The 12,686-nt window shown below is 36.6% G+C and overlaps 1 protein-coding gene across 8 annotated transcripts in view; it reads right to left on the reverse strand.

Annotated features, from left to right (window-relative positions):
* Ccdc30 (coiled-coil domain containing 30) overlaps window positions 1-12,686 on the reverse strand; it is a 121,820-nt gene that overhangs the window by 76,997 nt on the left and 32,137 nt on the right. For all 8 annotated transcript variants that reach the window (XM_047560665.1, XM_047560683.1, XM_047560674.1 and 5 more), the window contains 2 exons: window positions 7,877-7,992; window positions 5,094-5,192 (listed from right to left, as the gene is read on the reverse strand). In XM_047560665.1, the coding sequence (XP_047416621.1) occupies window positions 5,094-5,192; window positions 7,877-7,992 (215 nt within the window). The remainder of the gene's footprint in view (window positions 1-5,093; window positions 5,193-7,876; window positions 7,993-12,686) is intronic.

Here is a 12,686-nt window from a genome sequence, read left to right on the forward strand (position 1 = left end):
TCTAATACAGAGGAAAATATCTTTGGAGATCCATATTTAAAAAAAAAAAAATGTCTTTAGTTGCTATGAATACCTGGGAAAGAGATCCAAGTAAAAACAAAAAGAGGGGCTGGGCACAGAGGCTGAGGCAGGAGAATCACAAGTTCCAAGCCAGCCTCAGCAAATGTGAGGCACTAAGCAACTCAGTGAGATCCTGTCTCTAAATAAAATACAAAATAGGGCTGGGGATGTGGCTCAGTGGTCAAGTGCCCCTGAGCTTAATCCCTAGTACCAAAAACAAACAAGCAAACAAAAGAACAAGAAGAGCTAGAAAAATGTTATCAATTATTCAGGTAGTCAGGCAGATAGTGTCCTCAGATGACATCATTTAGTGACTTGACAGAATGAGCCAGGACTTAAGAAATTTCTAAGGGAGAAGTAAAACACCTCAAACCCCAACTGTCCAACAGAAATATAGTCAGTGGACATGTCAAACATGTCATAGAAAAAGAAAGAAAGGCCATGATGGAATAATGGGGATGAGATTTTTCCTCACCATTATAAGGAGATAAGTAGGGGGAACCATGTAAAACAACTGCTCTCAGTCTCTAATGGATGTCAATCCAATCCATTAGAGAGGGGGATGGTAGGCGAGCACTACAATTGCCAGGGATTTCTGCCTGGAAGCATTTTCCAGAGTGTGGCAATGTGAGGGCAATCAAACATAACAGTTCTTGAAGAAATAAGGAGAGAAAGGAGTTCAGAAAAGTAAAATGACAGAAATGTGTGGGGTAGAGGGCCAGGGAAAAGGGATCCACACAGAGAAAGAACAACAGAAATCTCCACAGGGTTTTACTGAGTCTCTCCTGGATACTAAGCCATACGTGAGTAGGGCAAAACTCCATAAAAACAGGCAAAGAGCTGGGCACGGTGGTGTATGCCTGTAATCCCAGCGGCTTGGGAGGCTGAGTCAGGAGGATGACAAGTTCAAAGCCAGCCTCAGCAACTTAGTGAGACCCTGTCTCTAAATAAAGGATAAAAAGTGCTGGGGATATGGCTCAGTGGTTGAGTGCCCTTGGGTTCAATCCCTAGTACCCAAAACAAAACAAAAAATAAGAACCAGGCAAACAATAAGAGAATTGTAAGAACAATTTTCAGAGTTCAACAGGGTTGAAAGATGTTTGAATTCTCATCAGCCAGATTAAAACTGCAAGGGTCACACCAAAAGAATATACTCTCCTAGGTTTAGGAAAGGCTACTCTAAATCGGCCATGAAAAAGACTTTTAAAAATCCAGAAGGGATCAAGCTATTCATCAAGTGGCTTAACCACCTGATGACAAATTTTAATATTAAGTAAGACAAAATTAAGCCCTCAACATAATATCCATAATGTCCAACATCCAGTAAAAAATTACTAACCTTCAAAGAAACAAAGTATGACATAACTAGGAAAAAAATCAGTGAACAGAAACAGACCCTGACTTAGTCTATCTTTTTAGACACAATGAATTAAAAATGGAAGATATTTTTTAAAAGAAACAAAGATATTTCTAGAGATGAAAAAATTCAATATATGAAATGAGTATTTCACTGGGGCATTGAAAACACAATAGATCCTATAGAAAAAAATTAATGAACTTGAAGATATAATAGAAATGATCAAACTGGAACAGAGAGAGAAAAACTGGGTAAAAAGGAACAGAGCCTTTGAGACAACACAAATGTGAGGAAACACAAAAATTTAAAAGAAATAATAAATAAAAATTAAAAATGGCAAGCGAGGTGCAGTGGTGCATGCTTGTAATCCCAGTGACTCAGGAGGCCGAGGCAGGGGGATTTCGAGTTCAAGGCCAGCCTCAGCAACTTAATTAGCAAGGCCCTAAGCAACTTAGCAAGGCCTTATCTAAAAATGAAACAAACAAACAAACAAACGAACAAAAAATGGCTGGGGATGTTGCTCAGTGGTTAAGAACACCTGGGTTCAATGCCCAGTACACCCCCCCCAAAAAATAGCAAAAGTTTTTCAATACCTGATGGAAACTACAAAACTACAGAAGTTTATTCCCTCAGTTGTAAAGGTTAGAAATCTGAAATCAGGGTGTTAGCAGGACCATGTTCCCTCTGGGACCCTGAGTAGAACCTTTCTTGCCTTGTCCTAGCCTTTGACAGTGACTGTTGATCACGGTGGCCCTTGGCTTGCAGCTACATTCCTCGGATCTCTGCCTCTGTCATCACATGGCATTCTCCGAATGTATGTATCTCCACGTGGCATTTCGTCTTCTTAGAATTACACCATATATATTGGAGTATAGATGACTTCATCTTTATTTGATTACTAAGATCCTATTTCCAAATAATGACATATTCAGTAAGTCCTAGGAGTTAGGGCTTCAATGTGTTTTGGAGGAGGCACAATTCAAGTCAAAATAGAGACTAATATACAGAAGATATAAAAAACTCCTGGAGCTCAAATATAAAAAGACAAATAACATCACTTAAAACTGGAAAAGGATTCAAATGGACATTTTCCAAGAAGAAATACAAATGGCCAATAAACACAGGATAAAATGTTCACTATCACTGATCATTCAGGAAATGCAAATCAAAATCACACTGAGCTACTTCACACCCATATGAATGGCCATAATAAAGAAGATGGATAATAGCAAATGTTGGTGAAGATGTGGAGAAATTGGAACCTCAAACACTCCTAATGGGAATGTAAAATGATACATCTGCATTGGAAAACAGTGTGGCAATTTCTCCAAAGGTTAAATGTAGAGTTAACAATATGACCCTGTAATTCCTCTCCTGAGTACATTCCCATAGAAATGAAAATACATGTTCCCACAAAAACTTGTAAATGAATATTTACAGCAGCATTATTCATAATAGTCACAAATGGAAATTAACATGTTCAATTGATGAATGGATAAACAAAATGTGGTATGTAGCCATACAATGAGATCTTATTCATCCATAGAAAGGGATAAACTGCCAATTCATGCTACAATGTGGATAAGACTTGAATTATGCTAAGTGAGAGAAGCCAGACACCAAAAGGCTGTGTGTGTATGTTTGTGTGTGTGGTGGGTGAGGATCAAATTCAGGTCTTGCACACACTAGGCGAGTGCACTACCACTGAACTATGTCCCCAGTCCCCAAAGCCTGCATTTTGTATGATTCCCATTTAAATAAAATGTACAAGATAAGCAAATTCACAGAGATAGAAAATAACTTGGTGATCACTAGTGGCTGAAGAAGAGGGGAGTAGGGAATGACTACAAATGGGCGTAGAACTGCTTTTTAGGGTGATGAAAACATTCTGGAATTAAACAGTAGTAACATAACTTTGTGAATATTCTAAAACCTACTGAATTGTACACTTTAAAAGGGTGTGTAAATTTTAAAGTATACAAGTTATATTTCAATTTTTTTTGCAGTGGTAGGTATCAAACACAGTCTTCCACATGCTAGGTAAGTGCTCTACTACTGAGCTATAGTCCAGGCCAATATATTTTAATTTAAAAAATAATAAATTTAATTAAATATGTGTAATACTTGTGCTCTGCAAGATACAAAACATTGCTGAGATATACTAAAGAAGACTCAAGTTCATGGATTTGAGGACTTGTTAGACTGTAAATTCTACCTAAGTTCTGAAGATTCTATGCCATATAATCAAAATTCAAGCAGGAATTTGTCAAAATTGACAAACTGATTCTAAAATGTATATAAAAATGGAATGGATCTAGAATAGCAAAAACAACTTTGGAAAAAACTCCATAAAGTGAGATGTGTGAATTATAATTACAGATGTTCATCATGTTATTGTCCTAAGAATGAACAAATAAATTAAAAATGAATGTGTCAATGTAATTCAAAGGTTTAAGAACTGTCTTCAACATGTGGTTCTGGAATAAATGGATATACATTTGGAAACAAATGAGACTCAACTCACAGCATAGACAAAATTTATCTGCAATAGATCATAAATCTAAATATGTAAACTAAAACAATAAAATCCTTAGTAGAAAGGATAAGTAACATTTTGTGACCTTAAGGTAGACAAAGATTAGGTAGATAGGCATTTTGTGTTCTATCACAAAATTATAAAAGAGAACATTGATGAATTGGCCTCCATATTTTTAAAACTTCTACTCTTCATAAAACACTGTTAAGAAAATGAAAATAATGTGGTATCAACTGGGAGAAAATATTTGTAATACATTCATCTCACAAAGGACTGATAATCAAAATATATTAAGAATTCCTACAATTCAGTATTAAAAATACATACAATCCTATCAAAAATGACCAAAATATCTGAACAAATGCTTCACAGTAGAACATATATAGAAGGACCGGGGTTGTAGCTCAGTGGTAGAGTGCCTGCCTGGTACTGTGAGGCACTAGGTTCAATCCTTAACACCACATAAATATAAATAAATAAAATAAGGCTGCCCATCTACAACTAAAAAGTTTTTTTTAAAAGAACATATTTAAGTGACCAGTGAGCATATCAAAACATGTCAATTGTCATTAGACATCCTTGAAAGACAACAAATTTCCATTACATATCTACTAGATACACATTGGTGCTTGCTTCAACCTGAAGCTTGATTGGTGCTTGATTCCTCTGCCCACCACTTCAGAGGCTGATCATGAAAAAATCAGATACTGTGTACACTGGAGCCTGTGCCTTATTAATTCTCTACCATATTTTATTATGTTCACTGTGGTTCTAACCACTCATCTCTCCTCCCACTCCACCTCCCACTATTGGTTAACTTCATAAGTCAATTCTACTTGATGTCTTAATATGTTCAGATTTGTTGTATCTTTGTAAGATTCCTTGATCTTTAAAGAAACAATCCACATTCTTCCAAGTAATTGTTCTCCATGGGGAAGAAGTGAACTGAAGAACATTGTACCCCATTTCTTCTTCCACTCTAATTGGATGAGCCATAGAAAAGACAGTCCAATAAGAACAGAGTAGCAAATAATTAGGACAAATGCTCTAGTATACTCTGCAAAAATGCAACTCACTTAAAAATGAGAAATCATATTTAAAAAACAAACAAACAAAAAACAACACTGAACTTTAAAATACCTGTACTCTCTTTTCAGCACCCACAGTTTTTCCAGGGGAGTAGTTTCCAAGTTCCTTATTCTTTTGAGATTCACATATCTCTCTTTTAAGTTTTTCAACCTTAAATACAAAAGTAAACATCTTTAGACTTCTAAATTTTTGACTGCGCTATTGCTTTGTTTTTAAATATATGAGTAATACATAAATACACTCTCCTTATCAAAACCTTAGCAACAAGTACATATAGGGTGAAAAAAAAATTTCCGGGACTGGGGAGATAACTCAGTCGGTAGAGTGCTTGCCTTGTAAGCACAAGGCCCTGGGTTCAAATCCCCAGCACCCAAAAAGAAAAAAAAAATTTCCTTTATATCACAGTGCTTCTTTCCCTTCCAGAAGTAACACTGCTTGGGGTGTGCCCTTCCAGAACTTTATCAGGCATGTATTAAGCATGGAAACATGTCTACAGGCATTACATATATAAATTTACAAATATTAAGATAACTTGAAAAATCTTTGTTTATTCTTTCTAGGATTGCTTTTTTTGTTGTCGCAAAATACACATAACACAAAATGTACCATGTTAACCATTTTTTTTGTTAACCATTTTTAAGTGCACACAGTTCAATGGCATTGAGCACTTTTACCTTGCTGTATCGCAATCACCATCAGCCATCCCCAGAGTTTTTCTCCTCTTGTGCTGAAACTCTAGGCCCATCAACAACTCTCCCTTACTCCCGCCCCCAAGTCCCTTGCAACCACGCTTCTACTTTCTCTCTCTGATTTTGAGCACTCAAAGTAGACCCTATCAGTGGAATCACACACTGTTTGCCTTTTTTATGACTGGTTTATTTCATTTAGAATAATTTCTTCGAGTTTTACCCATGGTGTAGCATATGTCAGGATCTCCTTCCTTTTTAAGATTGAGTAGTATTCATTGTGGTATATACCACATTTTTGTTTTTCCTTTGTCTCTCAGTGGATGCTTGAATTGTTTCCACCCTTTGGCTATTGTGAATAATACTGCTAATGAACATGGGTGCAAAAATGTCTTTTTTTCCCACATTTTTATTGGCACATTATAGTTGTACATAATGATGGGATTTGTTGTTGCATATTTGTATACACCCACAATATAACAATATAATTTGACCAATATTGTTCCCCAACACTTTCCCCCCTCCCCTCCCTTGCTTTCAATTTCTTGATTGCATATACCCAGAAGTGAAACTACCCTATGCTTAATTTTTTTAGGAACTTCCATACATTCCCACTAGCAATGAACAAGAGTTCCAATTTTTCTACATCTTCACCAATATTATTTTGTTGCTTTAATAATAATTATCTTATTATCCTTAAAGAAAAGGAGGACAATGACACCATGTCCCTGAAATGTCCTTTTCAGTTCACCCAGGCAAGCTCAGGGGACTATGTGAGCCAGCCTGAGCTGGAAAGCCTATATAGATATTATCTAGAAAGACACTGACTTTCTCTTATGAATGCTGGGGCTTAGGGCAAGTTAGCATTATCTGTAGAAAGCTGCTTTCTTGCCCATAGACCAGGAGAATTGCTCCTTTGGATGCTATTGTACAAGGAACAAAGCAAACTAAGCAAATTAAGGATGTCACTGCTTCTCTAGCCTAACTTATTAAATCTCTCTCCCTGGGTTGGGGGTGTAGCTCAGTGATAGAGTACTTACCTAGCATGCACAAGGCCCAGGATCCAAAACCCAAGACCACAAAAACCCAAAACATCCAGAAACAAAACCCTCTTGTGTAACTAGTGCAGATCAGAAAAACATGAAGAGGAAAGTGAAGCCCACATGGCTGCCTCTGAACAAAGTGTTGTGAGGAATAGGAGGTGGTATTATCTGGGGAAGCACTGGAGGCACTGTGTGAAATAGAGGTGCACCTGTCCAGCCCATCACCCCTGAATCTTCCCTGTAAGTATTTTTCAGTCAATCCTATTTCTTGCACTTTGTTTCTGGGTATTTTCTTTAGTCTCTCAGCAACTTGTCCTGCTGCCTTAGCACAACTGGCTGTGGGACAGACATTATCCTAATTGGTATTTATTAATTTTTTAAAAAAAATTTCTTGAGGATCTAGTATTATGCCGGGCATTGTGTTAGACACTAGAGATGACTGTGAAATGAGTATAAACTAAAATTAAGGAAACATATATCCAGAATTTAGAAGTATTTATTAAAAATTAATAAACTACTAAGAACAATGGCTTTCAAAGAACACAGCTAAAAGTTTAGTGTTAATAATTACAAACTTGTCCAAAATAGTAGAATAATACATTCTATTTGGTGTGTTAACTATAAATTATTATCTAAATCCTTACTGGAAAATAAAAGATTCTAGATTTTACAATGACAATAATGTTACTGTTTAGTATAGGTGGTTAAAACATATAAAATAGAATGCAACTATTTTTTTGTTTCTTGGTACTGGGGAGTGACCCCAGGGCACTCAACCACCGAGCCACATCCCCAGCCCTTTTTACATTTTATTTAGAGACAGGGTCTCTCTAAGTTGCTTAGTGCCTCAATAAATTGCTGAGTCTGATTTTGAACTTGCCATCCTCTTGCCTAGGCCTCACAGCCACTGGGATTATAGGCGTGCACCACCATACCTGACTAGAATTCATTTTGGTCAAGGTATGGCATCTACCTAAGATGATGAAGCTATCAGTTATCAGTCCCCAACAAGGACCGGCTTAGGTAGTGTGTATCTATGTTGCTCAAGCTGATGATGGTTACCGTAAACACATTAAGTAAATTCCAAGAACTAAATTAAACTTACCACTTCTCCAAGCACTTTTTTTTCTGAGTCAAGTGATCGAACCCGATTTCTTAAGGCTAGAATTTCGCCATCTAGTCTCTGATTGTGTTCTTTTGCTTTCTGTAGGTCAAATGTATCTAAAATAGTGAGAAGAACACAGTTAACATGTCTAGATCAAAGTTTTTGTTTGGAAGGCACTAAGTCTAAAAACTAAGGGAGAGCCTCTTCTCAGTCCTCCATGATGTCTCTGCATGCATGGCGCTCTGTACAGGAGAGCCATTAGGCCCCCAAATCCATTCCTAGGATAGTCCATCAACTTGCTGAAACAGAACAGAAAGTTATGCATTCCTCACACTACACTTAGGAATTAGACTCCCTGAGTGTAGTTTCCAGCAATAGAGGCTCTTCTAGAAACTAGAATTCTTAAAAAGTTGAGCCTACCTTCTAAAAGTTAAATGAGAAAATGATCTTTCCAGCTTCTTTTTAGTTGGTCTCTCACACACCTAAGCTACCCCTTAACACTTCTCTTCCACTCATCTACAGTAGGGCCTCCATAAATGACGGAAGTGATGAGCTGAGAATGGTGAATGGACAGACTTTTCAAGTTAAAAAAATATTGATACTTTAAAACCATTTTTCTTCCTGTACCCATGAAATGGTCTACTCCCAGCTCAGCACCTCACATTAAGACCTGTTCTTGCTAACACGCATCAGTTTCAATAATACAAACCTTCTGCCTGTAACTTTCCTGATTCTTCTTAGTTATTTACACTTATGCTTGTCTTATTTTTCCTTCACTGCTTTAAAGTTTCCTTTGTTTTCCTTCTGTTGCCTTTTATTTTTTATTTTATTTTTTTATTGTAAACAAATGGGATACATGTTTTTTCTCTGTTTGTACATAGAGTAAAGGCATACCATTTGTGTAATCATAAATTTACATAGGGTAATGTTGGTTGATTCATTCTGTTATTTTTCCCTTCCCCCCACCCCTCCCATCCCTCTTTTCCCTCTATACAGTCCTTCCTTCCCCATTCTTGCCCCCCTCCCTAACCCTAACTCTAACCCTAAAACTAACCCCTCCCACGCCCCATTATGTATCATCATCCGCTTATCAGCGAGATCATTCTTCCTTTGGTTTTTTGAGATTGGCTTATCTCACTTAGCATGATATTCTCCAATTTCATCCATTTGCCTGCAAATGCCATAATTTTATCATTTTTTATGGCTGAGTAATATTACATTGTATATATATGCCACAGTTTCTTTATCCATTCATCAACTGAATGGCATCTAGGTTGGTTCCAAAATCTGGCTATGGTGAATTGAGCAGCTATGAACATTGATGTGGCTGTATCTCTGTAGTATGCTGATTGTAAGTCCTTTGGGTATAGGCCAAGGAGTGGGATAGCTGGGTCAAATGGTAGTTCCATTCCAAGTTTTCTAAGGAATCTCCATACTGCTTTCCAGAGTGGCTGCACTAATTTGCAACTCCACCAGCAATGTATGAGTGTACCTTTTTCCCCACATCCTCGCCAACACCTGTTGTTGCTTGTATTCTTGATAATCGCCACTCTAATTGGGGTGAGATGGAATCTTAGGGTGGTTTTGATTTGCATTTCTCTTATTACTAGAGATGTTGAACTTTTTTCCATATGTTTGTTGATTGCTTGTAGGTCTTCTTCTGTGAAGTGTCTGTTCATTTCCTTAGACCATTTCTCGATTGGGTTATTTGTAGTCTTGGTGTTGAGTTTTTTGAGTTCTTTATAGATTCTGGAGATTAGTGCTCTATCTGAAGTATGATTGGCAAAGATTTTCTCCCACTCTGTAGGCTCTTTCTTCGCATTGCTGATAGTTTCCTTTGCTGAGAGAAAGCTTTTTAGTTTGAATCTATCCCAGTTGTTGATTCTTGCTTTTATTTCTTGTGCTATGGGAGTCCTGTTGAGGAAGTCTGGTCCTAAGCCGACATGTTGAAGATCTGGACCTACTTTTTTCTTCTATAAGATGCAGGGTCTCTGGTCTGATTCCGAGGCCCTTAATCCATTTTGAGTTTAGTTTCGTGCACGGTGAGAGATATGGGTTTAGTTTCATTCTGTTGCATATGGATTTCCAATTCTCCCAGCACCATTTGTTGAAGAGGCTATCTTTTCTCCATTGCATATTTTTGGCCCCTTTGTCTAGTATGAGAAAACTGTATTTATTTGGGTTTGTGTCCGTGTCCTCTATTCTGTACCATTGATCTACCTATTTTGGTACCAATATCATGCCGTTTTTGTTACTATTGTTTTGTAGTAGAGTTGAAGTTCTGGTATTGCAATACCCCCTGCTTCATTTTTCCTGTGAAGGATTGCTTTAGCTATTCTGGGTTTCTTATTCTTCCAGATGAATTTCATGATTGCTTGTTCTATTTCTGTAAGATACGTCGTTGGGATTTTAATTGGAATTGCATTGAATCTGTATAGCACTTTTGGTAGTATGGCCATTTTGACAATATTAATTCTGCCTATCCAGGAACATGGGAGATCTTTCCATCTTCTAAGGTGTTCTTTAATTTCTTTCTTTAGTGTTCTATAGTTCTCATTGTAGAGGTCTTTCACCTCTTTTGTGAGATTGATTCCCAAGTATTTTATTTTTTTTGATGCTATTGTGAATGGGGTAGTTTTCCTAATTTCTCTTTCTGAAGATTCATCACTTACGTATAAAAATGCCTTAGATTTATGTGCATTGATCTTATATCCCGCTACTTTACTGAATTCACTTATGAGATCTAAAAGTTTTCTGGTGGAATTTCCTGGTTCCTCTAAGTATATAATCATATCATCAGCAAATAGGGATAGTTTGAGTTCTTCTTTTCCTATTCATATCCCTTTAATTTCTTTGGTCTGTCTAATTGCTCTGGCTAGAGTTTCAAGGACGATATTGAAAAGAAGTGGTGAAAGAGGGCATCCCTGCCTTGTTCCAGTTTTTAGGGGGAATGCTTTCAGTTTTTCACCATTTAGAATGATATTAGCCATGGGCTTAGCATAGATGGCCTTTACAATGTTAAGGAATGTTCCCACTATCCTTATTTTTTCTAGTGTTTTGAGCATGAAGGGGTGCTGTATTTTATCAAATGCTTTTTCTGCATCTATTGAAATAATCATGTGATTCTTGACTTTAAGTCTATTGATATGGTGAATTACATTTATTGATTTCCGGATGTTGAACCAACCTTGCATCCCTGGGATGAAACCCACTTGATCGTGGTGCACTATCTTTTTATATGTTTTTGTATGCGATTTGCTAAAATTTTGTTGAGAATTTTTGCGTCGATGTTCATTAAGGATATTGGTCTGAAATTTTCTTTCCTCAATGTGTCTCTGTCTGGTTTAGGTATCAGGGTGATAATGGCTTCATAGAATGAGTTTGGGAGGGTTCCCTCCTCTTCTATTTTATGGAATACTTTGAGAATTATTGGAATGAGCTCTTCTTTAAAGGTTTTGTAGAACTCGGCTGAAAACCCATCTGGTCCTGGACTTTTCTTTGTTGGTAGGCTTTTGATGACTTCTTCTATTTCATTACTTGAAATTGGTCTATTTAAATTGTGTATGTCCTCCTCGTTCAGTTTAGGCAATTCATATGTCTCTAGAAACCTGTTGATGTCTTCGAAATTTTCTATTTTGTTGGAGTATAGATTTTCAAAATAGCTTCTAATTATGTTTTGTATTTCAGTCGTGTCTGTTGTGATATTTCCTTTTTCATTGCAAATTTTAGTGATTTGGGTTTTCTCTCGTCTTCTCTTTGTTAGTGTGGCTAAAGGTTTATCAATTTTGTTTATTTTTTTGAAGAACCAACTATTTATTTTGTCAATTTTTTGTATTGTTTCTTTTGTTTCAATTTTGTTGATTTCAGCTCTGAGTTTAACTATTTTCTGTCTTCTACTACTTTTGGTGTTGGTCTGTTCTTTTTCTAGGGCTTTGAGTTGTAGTGTTAGGTCATTTATTTGTTGAGTTTTACTTCTTTCATTAAATGCGCTCCATGAAATAAATTTTCCTCTAAGTTAGCTTTCATAGTGTCCCAGAGATTTTGATATGATGTTTCTTTGTTCTCATTTACCTCTAAGAATTTTTTAATTTCCTTCCTAATATCTTCTGTTATCCATTCATCATATAATAGCATATTGTTTAATCTCCAGGTGTTGGAGTAGTTTCTGTTTTTTACTCTTTCATTTATTTCTAATTTCAATCCGTTATGATCTGATAGAATACAAGGAAGTGTCTCTATCTTCTTGTATTTGCTAACATTAGCTTTGTGGCATAATATATGGTTTATTTTAGAGAAGGATCCATGTGCTGCTGAGAAGAAAGTGTATTCACGCTTCGTTGGATGGTATATTCTATAAATGTCTGTTAAGTCTAAATTATTGATTGTGTTATTGAGTTCTATGGTTTCTTTGTTCAATTTTTGTTTGGAAGATCTGTCCAGTGGTGAGAGAGGCGTGTTAAAATCACTTAGTATTATTGTATTATGGTCTATTTGGTTTCTGAGATTGAGAAGGATTTGTTTGACATACATGGGTGAGCCACTGTTTGGGGCATAGATATTTATGATTGTTATGTCTTGCTGATTTACGGTTCCCTTAAGCAGTATGAAATGTCCTTCTTTATCCCTTCTGACTAACTTTGTCTTGAAGTCCACATTATCTGAAATGAGGATGGATACCCCAGCTTTTTTGCTGGGTCCATGTGCATGGTATGTTTTTTCCCATCCTTTCACCTTTAGTCTATGGGTATCTCTTTCTATGAGGTGAGTCTCTTGCAGGCAACATGTTGTTGGATCTTTCTTTTTTATCTAA

This window comes from Sciurus carolinensis, chromosome 1 (assembly GCF_902686445.1).
Source record: "Sciurus carolinensis chromosome 1, mSciCar1.2, whole genome shotgun sequence".
NCBI lineage: Eukaryota > Metazoa > Chordata > Mammalia > Rodentia > Sciuridae > Sciurus > Sciurus carolinensis.